The sequence below is a fragment of the Rhamphochromis longiceps genome, linkage group LG14, assembly GCF_057381845.1.
Source record: "Rhamphochromis longiceps isolate RC_006_pf linkage group LG14, R_longiceps_female_GT1.1, whole genome shotgun sequence".
NCBI classification, from domain to species: Eukaryota; Metazoa; Chordata; class Actinopteri; order Cichliformes; family Cichlidae; genus Rhamphochromis; species Rhamphochromis longiceps.
In genome coordinates, this window is record NC_140570.1 from 41,848,524 (window position 1) to 41,870,470 (window position 21,947).

General features: G+C 44.7%; 2 protein-coding genes and 1 pseudogene across 2 annotated transcripts in view; all 3 read right to left on the bottom strand.

Moving 5' to 3' along the window:
• Window positions 1-1,258: 1,258 nt before the first annotated feature.
• Window positions 1,259-17,949, bottom strand: LOC146654853 (transmembrane 4 L6 family member 1). The gene is made up of 5 exons (XM_085380403.1): window positions 16,011-17,949; window positions 3,953-4,021; window positions 3,652-3,806; window positions 3,305-3,497; window positions 1,259-3,201 (listed from the first exon to the last, which is right to left on the bottom strand). The coding sequence occupies exons 1-5, from the start codon at window positions 16,185-16,187 to the stop codon at window positions 3,181-3,183; spliced, it is 615 nt and encodes a 204-aa protein (XP_085236529.1). The 5' UTR covers window positions 16,188-17,949; the 3' UTR covers window positions 1,259-3,180.
• Window positions 4,030-9,815, bottom strand: LOC146654854 (uncharacterized; annotated as a pseudogene).
• Window positions 17,950-21,029: 3,080 nt separating the features above from the next.
• Window positions 21,030-21,947, bottom strand: part of rnf168 (ring finger protein 168) — a 7,484-nt gene continuing 6,566 nt past the window's right edge. The window contains exon 8 of the mRNA XM_085429144.1: window positions 21,030-21,947. This exon is cut by the window's right edge and continues 381 nt beyond it. Within this exon, the coding sequence (XP_085285270.1) occupies window positions 21,759-21,947 (189 nt within the window). The 3' untranslated portion in view covers window positions 21,030-21,758.

Sequence of the window (21,947 nt, forward strand, 5' to 3'; positions counted from 1 at the left end):
CCCCTTCATCTCTCGAGCTCCCGTTTCATCTTAAAAGGCTGGAAGATGTTACAGAACTTCTAGACAGAAAACAATAATGGATTGGATTTATATAGCGCTTTTCAAGGCACCCAAAGCACTTTACAATGGCACTATTCATTCACTCTCACATTCACACACTGGTGGAGGCAGCTACAGTTGTAGCCACAGCTGCCCTGGGGCAGACTGACAGAGGCGAGGCTGCCATATCGCACCATCGGCCCCTCTGGCCAACACCAGTAGGCGGTAGGGTAAAGTGTCTTGCCCAAGGACACAACGACCAGGACAGAGAGCCCAGGGATTGAACCGGCGACCTTCCGGTTACAGATGCGCTTCCCAACCCCCTGAGCCACGGTCGCTCAAGTCCTTTAGAGGCTGTCCACGTGCTCAGATCTGACCGACAGTGAATCATTCATGGCGTGCAGGAAACATGATGAGAGCCTGATTAAGGACAGGGAGAAATGGGCTCCGATGTTAAATCAGCACAGACTGAGGGCTGATTAGACCAAAACCTTTACATGAAAAAGCTGAGAAACTTAAGAATCTTCTCTGGCTGGTGAATTGGGGTCTTTTTATGTGGTTAAAGTCACATCATGCACATGAATCCATGCTGGCTGCATGTATATATATCAACTAAAAATTGCACAGACTTGTAAAGATCATTTCTCATCGGTGCCTATTTTCATTTTTGCAGTGTTGTGTTTAACATGTCATCAAAGCTGTGCCACCTACATGCAAATGTATAATCAAAGGTAAACGTGTACACACAGACAGCTACACGCACAGTTTTACAGATATTTTTCTACTTCAAGCTCATGAATTCATAAGACAGTGTGTATGCCAGGCAGAGCAGACTAACATGACAGCCTCCTGACAGCTCCCGTACACAGGCAGCCTGCTTTGGGTTTTAGATATACAGTATATTTTGAAAGTTATTCAAGAGCAAGGGTGCGGAGGGAGCAGAAACACCACATGAATAAATAGAAATCAAACACTCACCGGCTGAGGTTTTGGCACTTTGAGCAGAGATATGGGGGAAGGTGTCAAGGGGTACGACAACAGGGTTTGACAAGGGGGCCATGACGGGCAGCAGACAAAATAAGAAAATAAATAAATAATAAAAAATACTTGTGTGATGATTGATCAATCAGCCCTCTGAGCCCTCCTGAGCTTCAGCTCATGTTGTCATGTCATGGTCTGTGGAGTGGACAGTAGTGGACCCAAAGACAGACACACGAAACGTGGAAACAGTGCTGATCTGAACAGAAAACGTGTCTTTTATTATGGCCGAAAACATGAACCACACACGAAAAAGAGAAACTAATCGCAAAAACCTAAACTGGGAAAATAAATACATGAAAACCAGGAACACTAGGAAATAGATATGAGACACGAGGAGCTTAGCAGATGATCAGACGACCAGCAGAGGGAGACAGAGGGCGTAAATACACAGAAAGGTACCGATGGAACCAGCTGCCAGATGAACATGACTCCACAGGGGAAGCAAAATTAAACACACCGAACATGGAACACGGGACTGTCAAAATAAAACAGGAAATAGGCAGAGTAAGACACTCGGACTAAACAAGTGAACAGGGAAGTGACAATGGGAGACGAGACACGGATCAAACTACGGAACACGTACAGAGGACACAACGGGCTGGGAGACATGACGCTGAACACAAGGAGAACATGGGAACAAAGCGGGGAAACAAGACACGTGGACACACACACACACAAGGCGTTACACTGAGATGGCAAGCGTAACTGGACTGACCCTGACCTCAAACACACCACCTACAGTCAGATCAGGAAGACAACCCCATTTTAACTCCACCCTCACAACCCATTAACCAGCCCACCTGCCTCAGCAGAGCCTGCCGTCACAGGGAGTGTGGGCCTCACTCGTGTCTGCATTTCACACTGCAGACGTGGCTCTGAAACAGCCGCTGCATTTAGCTGCTGAACCAGAGTCTGACTCCACTTTCATCCTCACGGCTCTACTTCCTGTTTGTCACATGATTAAAAAAGAAACCTGAGCCATGATCCATCGCACGTGTGTGTATGGTACTTGTCTACGTGCGTAGTCAGGGTGTGACCTCTGGCTCACTCACACATTAATGCAGTGGAGTTCACTTGGAGCTGTGCGTCTGAGCCCTGCTTCATCTGAGGTCACCTTGACATTCAGGGCCAAGGTCGTCCTTAAAAGAGGAGCGAGAGTCTGAATAGTGTAATAGTGTTTGTTGGTGCATTCAAGTTTAAAAAGCTGAGCACCAACCACAATTTTATGTCAGCAACACAGTCCTGCAAAACCCCCAGACAGGTTGGAGTTGGAGTCATAATGCACCCAAATACAGGAGGAAAACTCAGCTTTATGTGCTGCAAGCTTGCAGATAAAACAGACTGAGACAGAACAGGATGGCTCAGGGTTCAAAGACGCCACACTGGACCATCATCCACATGGACCATAACCTCGAAACATCACACTGCAAACTCCACAAACACATGAATAAATACAGAGCGTTGTTGTTTGCGCTGTGTTGTTCTTATCTGAATGATCAGTGTAATCAGAACTGTGACATCTGCAGATATTATCTCTGCAACTAAAACCACAACATCTTTAACACTTTTAGTTTTATTTGTTTTTATGGATTATCACAAAAACACAAACAGCATAAGCGTATGCTTCAGCCAATAACTGTTGATTAGCCTTGTCTCGTGCTTTCTTTGTGGTAGATCTTTATTCTGTATACACTGAGATATCTGAATGCTAATCAAAATAAATTAATTAAAAAAATAAAAAGTTTAATAAAATGATCAGTAAACAACATAATCAATAAAAATCTGAGTTTAACTTTGAAAACAAAAATCAATGATTTAGTTGTTTTTTTTTAACCAAACATTTGAATTTGTTGAAGCTCTTATTAAGCACGAGGATATTATTTTATTATTGATTATTTAGCTTAACTGGATGTTTGAATAGTTTTATTCAGGAAAATAAATAAATAATTATTAAAAGGTACATGTACTGCAATCCTGCGTAAGGTCGAGGTATTTCAGGTTATTGATCTTCATGCTATTGATTATCTAAAGTGCATCAGTGAAAGACTTTTAATTTTAATTCTGTGTATCACAGTTGGAGCTCCCAGGATCGAACTCACGTCAAACTGAAACTGGACTGATCTGAAACATAGAAACACACACACACACGTGCGATATGAATAAACTGCTAAATCTGGAGCAGACGTTATAAATAGATGGTCCAAAGGTGTGTTCTCCCACAGACCTTACTGTGGGAGAGGCCCCGGCCCAGAATCAGGCCAAGTATGGAGTTCAGGATGTTGGCCCCACAGAGGACCGTCTGCAGTCCGCTCACAGTCCCCATCACACTGAACAGGACCAAGTTCCACTGGACCACCGAGCTGGGCTCCAAGCAGACCCCAGACCACAGAGTCCTGTTGAACAGGTATCCCGAGTGTCTAAGGAGACAGGAAAATATCTGCCCAAGAGTACAAGGAAACATCTGTCCGAGGCTACAAAGAAAACATCTTTGACATTACTCCGAGTGTCTGAGGACAGAGAGACAGGAAACCACTAAAACCAGTTCAGAACATCTGTGTGAGTGTGTCTCACCGGCCTGGGAGGGGCTGCAGCGGGACCCCCCAGGTGGGACCAGAGGAGTCGTTGTAGAGGCAGAGGGGACCCTGAGACAGACCAGTGGCACTGACCAGGGAGCAGGAGGCAGCAGAGAGCAGACAGAGGCAGGAGTAAAGCAGCTGGCACAACATCTGGAGAAGAGAGACGTGATATGACTGACAACATCTGGAGCAGCTCACACGTGTCAGAAAAATACAGATGTGGTTTCCAGATTTCACTTTGATAAAAAACATCTGTGATGAAAATCGGTGCGAGAGCGGGTGGAGCCTGAGGTCACCTGACTCCTGAACGCACAGCAGCCTCGGGTTCTGCTGCTCTGGACAAAGGCTCGAGCTCCGAGTAGAACCTGAAATCAGAGTTTAAAAATTCTAGTTAAACTGTTACACCTTGATTTCATTTTCTACTTTAACTTTGTTGAGGTCCAATCACAAAGAGGAACATAAAAACACATCATCAGTAAGCAAATTATACTGATGCAAATGTAACTGACAAGTAAATGGTAAAATGGTAAATGGACTGATTCTTATATAGCGCTTTTCTACTCTCCCGGAGTACTCAAAGTCAATACAATGAGTCAAAGGTCAAACATTAAAATCCCAAATGACAAAATGTACTGTACCAGATGCAGCACAGTTATTATCGACAGTCACTGAGCAGATAAAACCACAACCAGGAACACACAAAAAATCCTCAGTAAGGAACTTGTACTAACACAAATTCAGCCATTTAAAATAACATGAATATGAAGGATATGGCTGGATTGTCTCAGGGGCATCTTTACACAACCTGCACCTGGTGTGATAGACTCCAGCCTCTGTGGATCTCAGAGCTTGTTCTTCTGCTGCCATGATTAGTGCCTCTGTGCTGTCTTTCAGTCCAGCTTTGTCCAGCCACTGGTAGGATTTCTGGATATCAGTCACTTACTCTACCTGCTGGTGGTACATACCGTGCAGGGGCCCGTCCTTCCATGATGGTGCCTCCTCTTGCTCCTCTTCGTTCTCACGTTTCTGCTGCCTGAGGTAACTGACACCAGACCCAGCACGATCGTGGCTCAAGAGTTGGGAGTTTGCCTTGTAATCGGAAGGTTGCCGGTTCGAGCCCCGGCTCGGACAGTCTGTCGTTGTGTCCTTGGGCAAGACACTTCACCCGTTGCCTACTGGTGGTGGTCAGAGGGCCCGGTGGCGCCAGTGTCCGGCAGCCTCGCCTCTGTCAGTGCGCCCCAGGGTGGCTGTGGCTACAATGTAGCTGCCATCACCAGTGTGTGAATGTGTGGATGACTGGATATGTAAAGCACTTTGGGGTCCTTAGGGACTAGTAAAGCGCTATATAAATACACGCCATTTACCATTTGAGGTGCTGACATTCAACGGTCCCCAACCTCCTTCCTTCCACTTAGCGTACAGCCTCAGGGTGCTGGACTTGGGGTGAAACCCTCCATGCATGGTCAGGAGCTTTCTTGCCTTGATGTCAGTGGCTTCTATCTCCTCCTTTGGCCAGCTTATTATCCCAGCAGGGTACCTGATCACAGGTAGGGCGTAGGTGTTGATAGTCCTCAGGACTTGCCTGACGCTCTGCAGGTACTTGGTGGTTGCAGCTTTCCTAGCGGCCTCTTCATGGTTCCCATTTGCCTGTGGGATCCCCAGGTACTTGTAGCTGTCCTCGATGTCTGCAATGTTGCCTTCTGGTAGTTCGATCCCCTAAGTTTGACTACCTTCGTCTAAAACTGCTCCGTGTCCACACTATCATTTTCAAAGAGTTGTTCGTCCACATTGAAACAGCCAAAAACGCTTACGTTCCAGTAAAGTAACACAATTCAACCTCCCTCATTTCTTTCTGCTGTTTTTTTACTTTGCGGCTCTTTGAAACATCGCGGCAAAATGTGAAGGAAAAGCACCAAATCTTTTAAATGGACTGACAATGAGGTGGAGTTGTTGCAGCGAGTAATATGAGAGTGCAAAGTTGCAAAAACGAGTGAGAATTAAAGAATTGGAAGAAAAGCTATCTGGAGCATGTACAGACTGATATTAACCTTTAATAGGTCTGTCAAAACTGACAGCAAACAAAATGCTGTCCACCACCTTAGTTGAATTGGTCAGATGACTGCATCACATGACTAAAATGCATCATGGTTTTACAAAGCCTCCATTTTCACAGTCCACACCACAACGCAAAAGCTGCGTTTTTCAAACGTATCTGCTTTGGAGAGCATTTTCAAAAAGCTCAGTTTTCCTTGACCGAAAACGCCGTCTCAGTGTGGACGGGAGGCCAAAACAGAGAGAAAAAGATCAAAACGTATTAGTGTAGACATGGCCTTTTTGTCTGTGTGCGTGCGTGTGAGGATGTGTGGCTTGCGTTCAGCCTGAGGAAATGTCCTTTCACCCAATTAAGCGAAGATCAACAGTCTGCAGCCTACGCAGGTGGCCTGGAGGGAACTGGTGAGAGAGTTAGGGAGTCTCGTTGTTGCTATCAGGGGAGAATTTGTTGTTGTTCTCGTCGGCATTGGTCTTCAAGCGTCCAGCTGCCGCTGATAAGCTAGGGCCAAACCAGCTCAGATCAGCAAGAACCCCGTTGTCATGGTTCTGAATAGGTAGATGTCTTCAATGTCCTCGATAGACAGACCCGCCAGCCACACGACGCGCCACTTCTGCTACCCATCCATCGTGTATCCAGCAGGGAATGTCCCTCCACTGGGGCTCTCTCGAACCCAGGCTCCTCGTAGAGAAGAGAGTGTCAACTGCACTCAGGAACCAGTTGATCAAATCAACAGTTATAATTCTTCTTAACTTTTTAGAGAACAAGAACGAGACTGAAAGGATCTCTGAGGGTTAGAGTTAGACGAGACTAGACAAGGACATAGGAGCTAAGCAGGAAAGACAAGGGAGAGAGAGGCGTCCGCCTCCCCCAAGAGCTGAAGTATCAGTATCAGTATCATCAAGCTTTATTTGTCGCCACATGCAGGGCACATAAATGTCCACAGTACAACATTGTGAAAGACATGACAAGCCACAGGATTGGGTGGGGGGTGAGGAGTAATCCGAAGCGAACACAGCAGCCGCCCTGCACAGCGCTATCATTCCAGCGCGGCACACAGACCTGCCGTGTTCCCCCGCAGGAAACAAGCATCGAAGGCGTTTGGAAAGGGAGGGGGATGAGTGCGTGCTTATCAGTGTAAGTGTGTGTGTGTGTGTGTCCATAGTTCAGCTGAGACAGTGTCCTTCGCCCTATCAGGCTAAGTAAACAGTTCTCCAGCCAATCCAGGTGGCCTTGCATGGGATGGGAAGAATAGCCGTAACACAGTCGTTATCAGGGAGTGATAGTTCAGCTCCAGCCTTGGGCCTGCAGCTGGCGCCGTGATGGGGGTTCGCAATTTCGATATTGATTTTGTAAATTTCCATGCGAGCAGCCCAGGAGAATTTTCAGGCTGCTCTTTAACACTCTGATGCTGGTCTCTCAATCTCCCGTTGGAGAGCCGCGAGCCTCCCCATGATGGTATCAAACTTCTGTTCCATGGTGTTGTCGTTCTTTTGATTCTGAGACTTCACAACTGCAGTGATCCGTTCCGTGATGTGTTCCAACTGTCGCTCAAGGGTGTCATTGTGAGCAGGCCTCTCTCTGATGTTTCCCCTCATACGCTCAATGGTGTTGTTTTGAGCCTTCACAGCAGCTGCAAGCGTCTCCAAGGTGTTGACCATATTACGTTCATTGTGAGAGGTCGCGCCTCATCCCATCGCTTCGATTCCAGCGGGCAGCCTTGGGGGGGTTTGAACAGCCGGTTCCGCTCTCTTATTTCTCCGATAAACCAGGGCTAAGCCAACTCCGATCAGCATGAACCCTGTTATCACGGTTCCGAATAGGTAGATATCTTCAGCGTCCTCGATCGACAGTCCCGCCAGGCACACGACCCTCCAGTTCTGCCACCCGTCCATCGTGTATCCAGCAGGGAAAGTCCCTCCAGGGCACTCGGGCTCTCCCGAGCCCAGACTTCTCGTTGAGAAAAGGGTGTCAATAACATTCAGAGACCAGTTGATCAAATCCATAATTCTCTTTAGGTTTTAGAGAACGACAGTGAGAGACTGTTCCAGGGAAAGTAATGCACACGAGACAAGACAAGGACATAGAGGCTAAGCAGGGAAGATAAGGGTAAGGAGGAGAGGAGTGGAAAAACACATGGCCTCTATTGCTGTTCGCCACGTCCCCACTGAGTTCCTGATGAGGGCTCTTAGGATCCTGTTGATCTGTTGTAGACAGGTCTAGGCATTCCAGGATCCAGGTGTGGGGCATTGAGTCAGGTTTTCTTGTAATCCATCCAGGCAGTGCACAGGTTGGTCAGTCTGGTCTTGCAGTCTCGGCTGACTGTTCAGTCTACCAGTAGCTGGTGTTTTGCTCCTCTGGTATTCCTGCCAGTTCCTTTTTGTGTCCCGCTCATGTTGTGACCCATGTGCCTGTTCATCTTAGCCGCTATGATGCCTGACAGGAGCTGCCACGTGGTGCTGAGGCAGGTTATTGGCCGGTAGTTGGAGGGGATTGGTCCCTTCTGGGGGTCCTTGGGGATCAGGACTGTTCTGCCTTCAGTTAGCCATTCTGGGTGACTAGCTGCTGGTTCCCCAGCCCCAGGATGCAACAAAGACACCGGTAAGTTAATGGGCAGCGGGCTGTGTGCTTATGTACTCCAGGACCGGTGCCATAACAGCAGATTATGGAGCACCTTATGGCGCGTGTGCAATTTTCACTGTATATGTACAATGACAATAAAGGGCTATTCTATTCTACATGGAGGAAGAGAATATCTCCTGCTCAGAAAACAAACAGAAGCTGAACATCCTAAAACCAAAGAACTCATCATGGACTTCAGTAGGCACAGACAGGTCCACTCTCATTGTAAATGGAGAACAGGTGGAATTTGTCTCCACCTTCAGGTTTCTGGGCACTCACATCTCGGCTGATCTCACTCAGACCCACAACAGCATCGCCCAGAAGGCCCAGCAGTGGCTGCGCTTGTTCCGTGTCCTGAGGAAGAATAACCTGGACCAGGAGCTGCTAATGCTCTTCAGTGGAGAGCGTGCTCTCCTCCTGCCTGGTGTTTGGTACTCAGGGGCCACGACTGAGAGCAGGAAGGCTGCACAGAGGGTCATTAAAACACCAAAAACATCCCTGGCTGCCCTCTGACACCCCTGGAGGTCATCGCCTGATCCTCCTGTCTCAGGAAAACCAGGGCTATCACAGGTGACCCCCGGCACCCCGGCCACCACCTGTTTGACCCATTGCCCTCCGGTCGGCGCCTCTGGTCAGTCAGGTCCCACACACTCACTAACAGCTTCTTCCCCGGGGCCATTCGGACTGTTAACAAACACCATCTCAGCCATGGTCTGAGTGGCCCTGATCACTCAGCCACTCACACACAGACTCTACCCAGACCATGTCCTCTGCACTACTTCCAAGCACTTGGAACTTGTTCTTCTAATGCAGCGGTTCCCAAACTTTATTTGCTGGGCCCCCCTTTGTTTTACAAGAAAAATGTCCCCCCCCCCCCGCGCGGGCACAAGCACATCCTCCAACCACACACGCCCATATTTTGCTCCATTGCGGTTTATTTCACACCTCAAACATTTTGTAAACAATTAAGCAAATACAAGTAAACAGCAATAAATTACAGGCAGTAATAAAATAAACTCTTTTACGCTGCGTCCGCACCTACACGGGTGTTCTTGAACACGCAGCTGTTTCGTTCACGTAAACAGCGTTTCAAATCACCGAAAACTGAGATTTTTTAAAACTCCTTTTTGCGTTTACGTCACGCAACGTCAAAGCTATGTGCCTTTATTCACGTCACGCTGTGCGCCACGTTATTGTTTACATGAGATGAATCACAGAATGGCAGATAGAGACGAAATACTGTTAATCTGACTGTCTGCAGGTTTTACACGCAGTTACTGTCCCTCAATTTACAAAGGCAGAGGTGTCACAGTGTGATTATTTTACGTGTAGTTGTTTTTTTCCTGTGTAATAATGTTCAACATTGCTATCAATACATTTTTCAAAAATGCCTCTCTGCGCAAAATTGGTTTAAAAACATAAACAGCTGTGGGATCCTGTTTGTCTGTGATTTGAACAGCCCAGCGCTGCTCCCGACAGGGAAAACCAACCCTGCAGGGAGACCTACCTCAGCACTTGTGCAGGTGAAGCCAAAGGGAAGATTTGCTTCACCATATTTTCTAGTCTTTGGCTTAGAATGAAGTTGGTTTGGAAACATATTCAGCGATGCTTCAGCTCCTGCTTTGCGTTTCTGTGGCCGCCCCGTGCTAGCAGTATCCAAGCGTTGTTTGTTTGTTTTCCCTTTTCATACCGCCCCCCTGCAATGGCTCTGCACCCCCCCTAGGGGGCGGGCCACACACTTTGGGAAGGTCTGTTCTAATGTGTGCCTTTCTCTTGTTCTCTACATGTCTCTCATGTCTGATATTTGTCTCTGCTGTCTTACTATTTATATTTCATATCTGGACAGTTGATAGGGAGCACCCACAGTTTCATTGTATATGTACAATGTCAATGTGTTTATTCTATTCCATATAAGCAAATAGATTAGCTCTGCAGTTTTGGTTGGTTTATTCTAAATTCAAGCTCCATTGGATGGAGCAAAGCTGCTCTCTCCAAATGTTAATAAGTAAGTAAGTAAAATTTATTTATATAGCACATTTCACAGATAAAAATCACAAAGTGCTTTACAGTAAGATCAGACATACAAGTTAAAATTAATTCAATTAATTAAAAGCCCGTTTGTATAAAAATGTCTTCAGCTGCTTTTTAAAGGAGTCAGTAGAGTCTAGACAGCGTAAAGACAACGGCAGAGAGTTCCACAGCCTCGGTGCCTGAAAAGCCCGATCCCCACGTGTTTTAAATCTAGTACGTGGGACCACCAGTAGCCTCTGACTTGAAGACCTAAGTGCTCGGGATGAAACATGAGGTTTCAGTAGGTCAGAGATATACTGGGGAGCTTCACCGTGCAGAGCTCTAAAAGTTACAACTAAAATTTTAAAATGAACCCTAAAATTTACAGGCAACCAATGAAGAGAAGCCAAAACTGGAGTAATGTGTGACCTCTTGTTTGTACCAGTTAAAAGTCTTGCCGCTGCATTCTGTACAGACTGAAGGCGATCCAGAGCTGATTTGTTGAGACACCTAAAAAGATCGTTACAATAATCCAAACGAGAAGAGATAAAAGCATGAGTAATCATCTCAAGTTCTGCCTTTGACACCAGGGCCCTATTTCAGGAAGCCGGTTTAGAAAACTCAGAGTGAAAAACGATACTCGGGGTTGAGTAACCCCGAACTGTCCAACTCGGAATATTCGGTTTCAGAAAGGCTGATAACAATTAGTTCAGTCAACGCGGAGTTGCTTTAACCCCAAGTTAAGCGCGCGCACGAGGATACATAAAGCCCTGATTAGTGGAGCACAGATTAAGCGAGTCACCATGGAGACGGAGGGAAAGAAGGCGCGGTCAATGTATTTTACAGCGCTTGAGGCCGAAATTCTGATGGCAGCATATGCCGATAACATGCAAATTTTGCGGAAAAAAAGTAACACAACCTCAGCTGCAAAAGAAAGGGAGCATGCATGGCAAAACATAGCCGACAGAGTCAATGCGTGAGTGTTAATTTAAACATTGATCGAGGGATTTCCACCCATTTAACACGTTATTTTATTTTATTTTATTTTTTATTTTATACATTTTATTTTGTGATGTGATGTGAGCGCAGGTGCAACCCAACAGGCCCCAAACGTTCCTGGCAGCAAGTAAAAATGAAATATAAAAATATAGTCCAAACAGGTAAGGTGTAATTGTATTATGAGCCATAGTGCTTGGTCTGTTTGTCCGATGTAAATCAATTGCAGTTAGAGGCTACATTAATTTCCCCTCTGTAAGCACTTATTGAAATTATCTGAGCACATTACAAGTACATATTTGCTTACTCTGTATGCTCAAATGTGACCCGTTATAGCCAACAGAAAAAAAGCGGAGGCCCGAAAAACAGGTGGGGGTCCTCCACCACCACCACTCACAGAGGCTGAGCAGTTGGCTTCCACATTTGTGATAATGTTGGCAGCATCACATATGATCTTCACAGTGCAGAGAACACAAATTAGCATCCATTACTATAATGAAATAATTTGTTAGTTTGACATGCTACAGGGAACTATGTACCTGTACATTAATGCTGTGGAAAGACTTCCTGTTCACATAGTCTCCTTCATTTACTGAAGGAGCAATGATTGGAATGTGAGTGCCATCTGTACAGCCAATCACGCCTGGGAACCGTGAGAATAAATGTAAGATTTAAGTAGTAGTTCAAGTATCACCACATCATGAATTAAGTTTCGTTCATCCTGATACCTGCAATTTTGTGGCATCCCTCTTTGATAAATCTTGTGGGTCTATGACCGGGGAACACCACAAACGAGTACAGGAGACGTTTCAGTGCAACTGTAACATTCCTGACTGCCCGACAGACGGTAGCCTTGGAAACGTGCTCAGCGTCACCAATATTATACAGAAAGCTCCCGTTTGCAAAAAACCGAAGTGCAATACAAATAATATGTACAGAACTGAGAGGATGTCCGCGATGTGTCACATGAGCAATATATGGCCTGAGGATGTTATTCAAATAAATTATAGATTGTGCTGAAAAACGGTAACGTTCACACAGGAAATCATCAGGAAATGATAAAATGTCCAAACGCGCTCTAATCACTCTCTCCCGGCGGAGAGCTCTGCGGAGAATTTGGGCTTCAACATCTACTGGCTCTTCAAGGAAGGAGCACGCCATGTCTGACACTTCCTACAGTCAGGTTTCTGACAAAGAGGCGGAGAACGTCAGGGTTAGTTGAAGCTAACCTGCTAGGGGGCAGGTTAGCTTCACGGAGTGTGTCGTCATAGTAACTCGCTCAGAATTAATCTAAACTCGCTTTGTGAAACCGAAAACCCAGAGTTTCCGTTAACTCAGGGTATACTTACTCAGAGTTTGCTCTAAACCGGCTTCCTGAAATAGGGCCCAGTAGCCTGAGTTTAGAAATGTTTCTTAGATGATAAAAACAGTTCCGGACAAGTTGTTTAGAGTGTTTCTCAAGAGACATCGAACTGTCAAATATAACACCTAAGTTTCTGAGACTCGACTGAAATGAAGGGTCTAAAAAACTGATATGCTGCCTAATTTCTGAGAGCATGTGATCAGGTGCAATAATCAAAGTTTCTGTTTTATCTGCATTTATCTGAAGGAAACTGTCATTTAACCATTGTTTGATTTCTGACAGACAATTATTTAAATAAGACAATTTATACAACTCAGAAGCTTTGAAAGAACAGTACAACTGAATGTCATCAGCATAGAGATGATAAGAAATATTATTGTAACGTCTGATAATGTGGCCTAGAGGGAGGATATACAGCAAAAAGAGAATAGGACCTAAAACAGATCCTTGAGGTACCCCAGAAGACAGAACTGATGTTTCCGACAGCACATGATTTATACAGACAGTAAAGGATCTCTCAGATAGATATGACATAAACCATTTTAAAACAACGCCAGTAATCCCAAACAAGTCCTTCAGCCTATTTATCATGATGCTGTGATCAACAGTATCAAAAGCAGAGCTGAGATCCAACATAACCAGAACAGTGTACTCTCCAGAGTCTGCTGCCATCAGAATGTCACTAGACACTTTAAGCAAAGCGGTTTCAGTGGAGTGCAATTTGCGGAAACCAGACTGGAAAATGTCCAGAACATTGTTCTTTTCCAAAAAGTTGTTAAGTTGTTCTGCAACTGTTTTTTCCAAGATCTTTGACACCAATGGTAGTTTTGATATTGGCCTGTAACTGCTTGGAAGAGATGGATCCAAATTTGGTTTCTTTAACATTGGTTCAACAATAGCTTGTTTAAAATAGCTAGGAACTGAGCCAGTATAAAGAGAAGTATTAATTATTTCCAGAATACAGGGGCCAATAGAATCAAACACACTAATGAAATGATGTTCCTTTACTTGTTTAACAGCAACATTTTCAAACACCTTTGAAACCACAGGTAATACAGGTAACAGGTCTGTACCCAAAGTTAATTCTGTTCATCTGGACTTTTCAGTGGGAGAAACGTTTCATCATCATCAGGCGACTTCTTCAGTCTCAGCTGACTGCAGGTTTCAACCTTATAAACAGGACATTTGTACAATGACTGAAGCCAGCCCACTGAGGAACAATGGGCTGGGAGGTCAGTTAATGATCATTAATATGCAAGTTTTCAATTCAATTAAATTCTATTTATACAGCACCAAATCACAACAACAGTCGCCTCAAGGTACTTTATACTGTAAGGTATAAAATACTATAAACAGAAAAACAACAAAAATCATAATGAGCAAGCGCTTTGGAAACACTGGGAAGGAAAACCTGCAGGGGGGGCTATCTGCCCCGAGCTGTGAATGAATCACTCAATGAAATATGGGAACGTATGGAACGCTGCACTGAGGTCTAGCAGGACAAGCACAGAGATGAGTCCACTGTCAGAGGCCATAAGATCATTTGTAACCTTCACTAAAGCTGTTTCTGTGCTGTGATGAGCTCTGAAACCTGACTGAAACTCTTCAAATAAACCTCTGCAGATGATCTGTTAGCTGTTTGACAACTACTCTTTCAAGGATGTTTGAAATGAAAGGAAGGTTGGAGATTGGCCTATAATTATTGAGCAGTCTTGTATAGGGATGGGTATCGAAACCCGGTTCTTGTTGAGAACCGGTTCCCACTGTTTCAGTTCCTTGGAATTGTTTGCCATTTTTGCAAACGATTCCCTTATCGATTCCAGTCGCCCCGAATGACGTCACCACGTTGCGGAGCGTCATTTACCTGGCAGGAAACACGGCGCCTAAACGGCTCAAACGCTCAAAAGTTTGGTTATACTTTACGAGAACGGATGACAACAGGGCAACTTGCAATACTTGCAAAGTAGATGTTTAAGGGAGGAAACACTACGAATATGCAAAAGCATTTGCTCACAAAACACGCGATGACCTTAAATGAATGTCGTGTTTTTAATTCCACTCCGGACTCGTGAATCTCAACCCAGCAGCAGCGGTAACGTTTGCACGTCCTCTCCCGTTAATGCGGCAGGTAAATAATCAACAACAGTGCATATTATGTTAGCGCGATCTGCCTTATTACAGACCTGCCATTACTGTGCATTTAGGTGACCATGATGAGACAGACAGAGTCTGGCTCAGATGCTGGCAGTTCTCGCTGCAGTCTGCCGGTAGCGTCTCCTTTCAGGCCAGGATAGACGAATGTCACCGAGCAGAGACTCAGTTTGTGGTCAAAGGCTTGCACCCGTTTGCCACAGCAGATGATTTTCAGTAAGTGAATGTGTGTAATTGTAGGCAGGAACATTACTGTTGCGTAATTGCTACAGAATAATTTATGTTAAACTTTGTTATTGCTACAGAAGAATATTTATTTTATTATTTTACATTTACATTTTGTTTTCCTGGGGACCCTGTGACACCCCATTGAAGAGCCGCAGGCTGGATCTCTTAAGATCTCACTGTTGGGTTTGTAAGGCCATGTTACTCCTAAATTTCTATCTTGTTCAAAGAGAAGATATAAAACAAAGTTCTAAGCTAATCAACCTTAGTGTTCTCCTTTTTAAAAATAATCAATAAAGAATCGAATTGTTAAACAGAATCGAAACTGGAATTGGAATCGTGAAAATCAATACCCATCCCTAGTCTCGTAGGATTGAGGTGTAGTAGACACACTGATGTTTTGGAGAAAGTCATTACTTAAGTTAACTCAGGAAGAAAGATTGGAGAAAGAGTCTAAAGAAGAATAAGCAGTCTACAGACTTCTGTTACGGCAGCTCTGCGCAGTAGTTACTTTTGAGGGAATAATATTATATTCTGTATATTCCTCATGTTGTTTACTTTGTTCTTTTTAATCGTACTATGTGATTGTGACTATCACATCATATTTTGCATCTAAATATCATGTCACACTTGACCTCTGATCTCACTTTTACATTTCACATCTGCCTTTGTTTCAGGTTGACCCCAATCGTTTCCTAGATGTGAAGGCACCAGAGTTTGAAGCTTAGTTTCAAAGACAACAGACATTTTATAAAAGCTGACCTTATTTAACTTTGAGGAAGAGATGAAAGGTCCAAAGTAAGGCGATATGTAGAATCCCTACTTTGGCCTACTGATCTGAAGGTCACATACACAAACACACATGGATGGCATGTTAAAGTAGTACATGTATATATATTAAGTATAAGAACCAGTCCATGTATGCACACACACTCACCAGGAAGCCAGAGCCCCACAGTCCTGTGGCCCAGGTAGCCTCTCTAGTCACATGACCGTCCAACAGGAACTGGATCTTCAGCTCAGGAACCAGTAGCAGGATGTTGCACAGTATGCAGACAATCGCCATGGGAACTAGAGACACGCCCACACATCGCAGACACCTTGATACGCACATCTAGATTTTTATAGAAACTGCACATGAAAACAGTCATGAGATTAACCGGCGAGTCTCTGAAGGTAAAAACACATCCTTCATAGTATTATCATTTCTTCTAAACTAAATATCTAACATCCGACTCCTGTAATTTTAATCGCATTATCTGACTCTTCTAATATGACTCTGTAATCTTGGTAGTGTGGTTACTCTAATCCAGACCTTCCCAAAGTATGGGGCTGCCCCCTAGGGGGGGTGCAGAGCCATTGCAGGGGGGGCGCGGTATGAAAAGGGGTGGGGAAAAAAACAACGCTTGGACACTGCTAGCACGGGGCGGCCACAGAAACGCAAAGCAGGAGCTGAAGCATCGCTGAATATGTTTCCAAACCAACTTCATTCTAAGCCAAAGACTAGAAAATATGGTGAAGCAAATCTGCCCTTTGGCTTCACCTGCACAAGTGCTGAGGTAGGTCTCCCTGCAGGGTTGGTTTTCCCTGGGTTCTCCAAATCACAGACAAACAGGATCCCACATTCTTGATTTTTAGTTCACAAACACTTGTTGTAATGACTAACTACTCCTGACATGTTGGAGATGTTTGCTCTTTATACAGTAAAGTTACAGCAGGATGCAAATAACATCAGGCTGATCCTGCCACGATTTGTTCCCTCTGTCACAGACAAACAGGATCCCACAGCTGTTTATGTTTTTAAACCCATTTTGCACAGAGAGGCATTTTTGAAAAATGTATTGATGCAATGTTGAACATTATTACACAGGAAAAAACCAACTGCACGTAAAATAATCACACTGTGACGCCTCTGCCTTTGTAGATGGAGGGACAGTAACTGCGTGTAAAACCTGCAGACAGTCAGATTAACAGTATTTCGTCTCTATCTGCCATTCTGTGATTAATCTCCTGTAAACAATAACGTGGCCACAGCGTGACGTGAAAAAGGCACATACCTTTGACGCTGCCTGACGAACTCTGTATTCTTCGTCCACACGTAAACGTAAAAACTGAGTTTTAAAAAATCTCAGTTTTCGGTGATTCGAAATGCCGTTTAGGTGGACGAAACAGCTGCGTGTTCAAAACCACCCGTGTAGGTGCGGACGCAGTGTAAAAGAGTTTATTTTATTACTGCCTGTAATTTATTGCTGTTTACTTGTATTTGCTTAATTGTTTACAAAATGTTTGAGGTGTGAAATAAACCGCAATGGAGCAAAATGTGTGCGTGTGTGGTTGGAGGATGTGTGTGTGTGTGTGTGTGTGTGTGTGTGCTTGTGCGCACGCGGGAGGGGGGGAGCGCGAACATTTTCCTTGTAAAACAAAGGGGGGCCCAGCAAACAAAGTTTGGGAACCGCTGCTCTAATCTGACTCCTGTAATCTGTTTTTTGTAATCTTGCTCCTATACTCTGACTCTAGTCTGACCCTGTATTCCAGCGCCTGTAATTTGCCGTAATATGCCTCCTGTGATTTGACCCATATAATCTGGTTCTATAATGTCTTTCAATATGACTCCTGTAATTTGACTTTGTGATCGGGTTCCTGTAAAATGAGTCCTCGTTTCAGATTCCTGTTATTGGATTCCTCTAATTATGCTGTGATGTGACTCGTTTAATCTGGTTCTTTAAAAACGTATTTATAAACTTACAAAATCATCCTTGAAATGTCATTGAAATAATCACATTCATATTTCTGTCAATATCAGTAAAGTCATAGTCTGAGTCGAGTCTGAATTCATTGAATAATCATTATTAATAATGCAAACCTGTTTAAATAAAAACATTGATTCAATCATACAGATTAATAATCACTCATTCTTCAATCCTCGAGTGTTTAAATCACTAAATAATAATATAATTACAAAACTGTGTGATCATGTATCATTCAGGTCAAATCTCATCAAAGTAAAAGCATGAATAAAGGCTCCTTCTATTTGCACTTATATGTTGAAATTATTAAACTCATTTACAAATATAATTTCTCAGTTTTTAGTTTATTTAGTAAGATGATTTTTTAAATCTGTGACAGTACACAGACTTTGAGCAACAGTAATATGTTTCTATTAATAATAGCAGAAGTCGACTCACCGGGAAGGCTGACTGACGATCCACTTCAGACTCTGAGGAACAACCACAAATATCTATCAGCACATGCACCAGGACACGCCTCCCGCTATTACGCATGCAGGAAGTACAAAAGATGGAAACTTACCCTCAACAGGACCGGCTTGGTATCAAACTGGAAAAACAGAAATAAACAGGATGAAATCAGACCTACAAACACACACATGATGCGACGCAGCAGCTGGTGATTCTGCTTCTGTAGCTCAACACGAGGAGGGAGGTTTTTCAGGGTGGATTCCTATTAGTCGATTCTGTCACCACTGATCGTGACTGGTCAGCCGGACGGCATAAAGGTAGAACATGACTGGTCCCGATTACATCGAGGCCTTGAAAGACATGATATATTAGAAGGTAATTATTTGGAGGTTTTGGTGCATTTGTAGACAGAACTAAGTTCACAGCTCCAGAGGCTGGACTGAGAAAGACCTCCTAACAGTCAGGAGGTCAGAGGTCACAGGCCACTCAAAGATCAAATCAGTGCCTGTTCAGCTCAGATGTTTCTGCTGCTTTTCTCTGTAATCAAATCAAAGAGTTTTATTGTCACAGCACATGTGAGTGAAATTCTTGTGTGCCAGCTTCACAAGCAACAGAGCTGCAAAATGCAAGAAACAACCAAATATAAGAGCAGGAATGTGAGAATGATGAGACGTATGCAGGTTACTAGATACGTATACTCATTCATCCCATGTGTGTGGGTACAGACAGCAGCTGATCGGTTCTCAGCCCACAGTGGACAGGCGAGCTCACACTACATACTTCAGAGCGAGCGCCCGAGCTTATGTGAGTGAAAAAGAAAAATCTCAGTGAGACATCAGTTTCTGTGCCGCCTGTACGTCAAAGAGGCCACGCCCCTAATGCTACAAACTTTAAAGCTTAAACAGGTAAGATAGAAAAACATCCTCTTCTGATGAACTGGAGTAAACTTTGGTCCACAGCAGCGTCTCCTCTGGAGTTTTTGAGTCACAGTCCGAGGAACCTAAATGGCGAGCCGAGGCGCCCGCGTTGAAGCATCCTCATCAATCAGGCCTGATGTGGTCGACTTCCTCACATTTTCTCGTGGAGCTCATTAGGTCACACAGCGGAAACCATGACTCCTTGGGGATGTTGACATCAGTTACCAAGGTCACATGACCGCAGGGAACGCAGAAAGCCGTGTGGCGATGTAACTTCCTGTTAGACCATACGCAGTGACCTGGTTTCTGACCCCGAGTCTCTGACCTGCTGATGCTTTCTGTTCCTCAGTCTGAGGTCATGTCAAGTCAAAGTTTATTTATATAGCACATTTAAAAGACCAGTGTACATCAAAGTGCTTCACGATAAAACTGCAATGCGGGCAGAACAAATAGTACAATTATACTTAAAATTGCATTTACATGGTGTAGTGCAGGCCGAATGAAAGTCACACTAATTGTTTTCAAAAGCTAAGTTGAACAAGTGTGTTTTCAAATGGGATTTGAACGACTGAATTGATTCCGATGTACAGATTTCCACTGGGAGATTATTCCAGAGTCCAGGGGCAGCGATGGCAAAAGCACGGTCACCTCTGGTTTTTAAACGAGACCTTGATTGCATTAGGAGCAGTTGGCTGGAGGATCTTAGTGCTCTCTTTGGGTTGTACAGATCAAGCAGATCAGTTAGGTAGCTAGGGGCCAGGTTATTTAGAATTTTAAAAGTGAGCAGCAGTTTGAAATCAATGCGATATTTGATGGGAAGCCAGTGTAGTTTAGCGAGGACAGGGGTGATCTGCTCATGCATTCTGGTGCTGGTTAAATGGTAAATGGCCTGTATTTGTATAGCGCTTTGCTAGTCCCTAAGGACCCCAAAGCGCTTTACACATCCAGTCATCCACACATTGGCGATGGCAGCTACATTGTAGCCACAGCCACCCTGGGGCGCACTGACAGAGGCGAGGCTGCCGGACACTGGCGCCACCAGCCCCTCTGACCACCACCAGTAGGCAACGGGTGAAGTGTCTTGCCCAAGGACACGACAGACTGTCGGAGCCAGGGCTCGAACCGGCCTAATTGATAAAAGCTTTTTTTTTTGCACAGTGGATGCTTGCTTCTTTAATTTAAAAGAACTATCCATGAGCACGCCGAGGTTACTGGCAGAATGAGAAAGAACCCATTGTATCAGTTAGCTGGCCCAGGGAAACGCAGCTATCAAAACAATAATTTCTGTTTTGCTTTCATTTAAGATAAGAGAATTCTGGGATAGCCAGTCTTTTAAGCGCCTGCAGACATTCAAACAAAGGCAAGAATGTGGACGGGGCATCCAAATTTAGAGGAAGGTACATTTGGATATCATCTGCATAGCAAAACCATCTAAAGGGTTCAAAAGTTTTAAAAAGCTGAAGTGTGATCTGTGTTTCTCTGCTTTTCCAGCCAATCAGGACACAGTACCTGAGTCACTTTGAAATGTCTAACGTTTACCTGGATTCTTTATTCTTCTACCTGTCTCTCACCTGTGGGAGCAGCCAGCAGACCCACAGTCCTCGCTCTGACTGCTGGATCGTTTCACACGGTTTTCGTTTATTCATGTATTTAATGTCAGTGTTTAATATGTCTCACACACACACACACAGACGTACACACACACACAGCTGTATGTGCAGATCTACATAGAATTAACTCTACTGTGAGACACACGTGATGTCATAGAGAGGCTCCACTGATGCTCCTTTGGGCAAAATAGTGAATGGGGAGTTGCTCGTTCGTTAGTGTCAGAAAACAGGAAACGATGATGGTGATGGTTTATTTCTCAGAAAAACAAATGACAAACAGGTTGACACGGCAGCCTCTTTAACCCCTCCCACTGTATGGCGCGGCCATGTGCCGCTTAAACAGGTGAGTGCTGCATTCAGGTGACCCTGGGACAAATAGAAACTCCCACTTTCAACATTCAAACCATAAAAATAAATCAGATGTAGCGTCACATGACCCACTGCAGTCAGCATGCAGCGTATCCCACAATTCCTCACATTCTATCATGTGACACCAGTGACATCAGCAACAACACTAAGGAGACACATTCACACACACCACCTGACCAATCATCAACACGTTAACCAGACGTGGACGGGCTCTGGGCGGAGTCACAGAAGCTGGGGCTGGAAATATAATGGTGAGTCGGTGTCATCTGGCAAATGGGTAAAAATAACCTGACGGCACTGAGTCCTCGCCAGCGCTTCCACCAGTGAGAAAGAAGCATTCCAGCTAAATGACGTGCAGAGGCATGAAGTCATCCTCCAGCAGAACTTTTCAAAGTAAAACACATGAACTCTGTTCACGATTCCCCAGTGGACGGTCGCCGTGTGCTCACCATGACGACTCACAGGTAAGAGGCAGCGGCATGTCCACAAACTTCTGGTCTTCTGTGTTTTAAAGTAACAACAGCGCTCAGGTTGACAGCTCAATTTATTCATGCTCCTGCAGGAAGGGGAGGAGGAGCAGGCAGAGGACACCTCAGCTGCTGAAGAACATCTCAGTCAAAAGACTCTGTTTGCTCCCCTTCCCTGAGCAGGAGGAGGAGGCAGAGGGCTTGGCGGTACAGTTCTTTGGCGTTCTCCTGCAGGGTCTTCCTGGCATGATGGAAGCGCAGCCCTCCTCTTCCTCGGCTCGTCGGTGTGGGCGGAGCTGGTAGGCGTCTGTGGA

Coding starts and splice junctions, on each gene's coding strand:
- LOC146654853 (XM_085380403.1), bottom strand. CDS start 16,187: ATGTGCGTATCAAGGTGTCTGCGATGTGTGGGCGTGTCTCTAGTTCCC. Junction 4,022..16,010: donor TGTGGGGCTCTGGCTTCCTG/GTGAGTGTGTGT, acceptor CTCTGATTTCAG/GTTCTACTCGGAGCTCGAGC. Junction 3,202..3,304: donor GGGGCCTCTCCCACAGTAAG/GTCTGTGGGAGA, acceptor TCTATGTTTCAG/ATCAGTCCAGTTTCAGTTTG.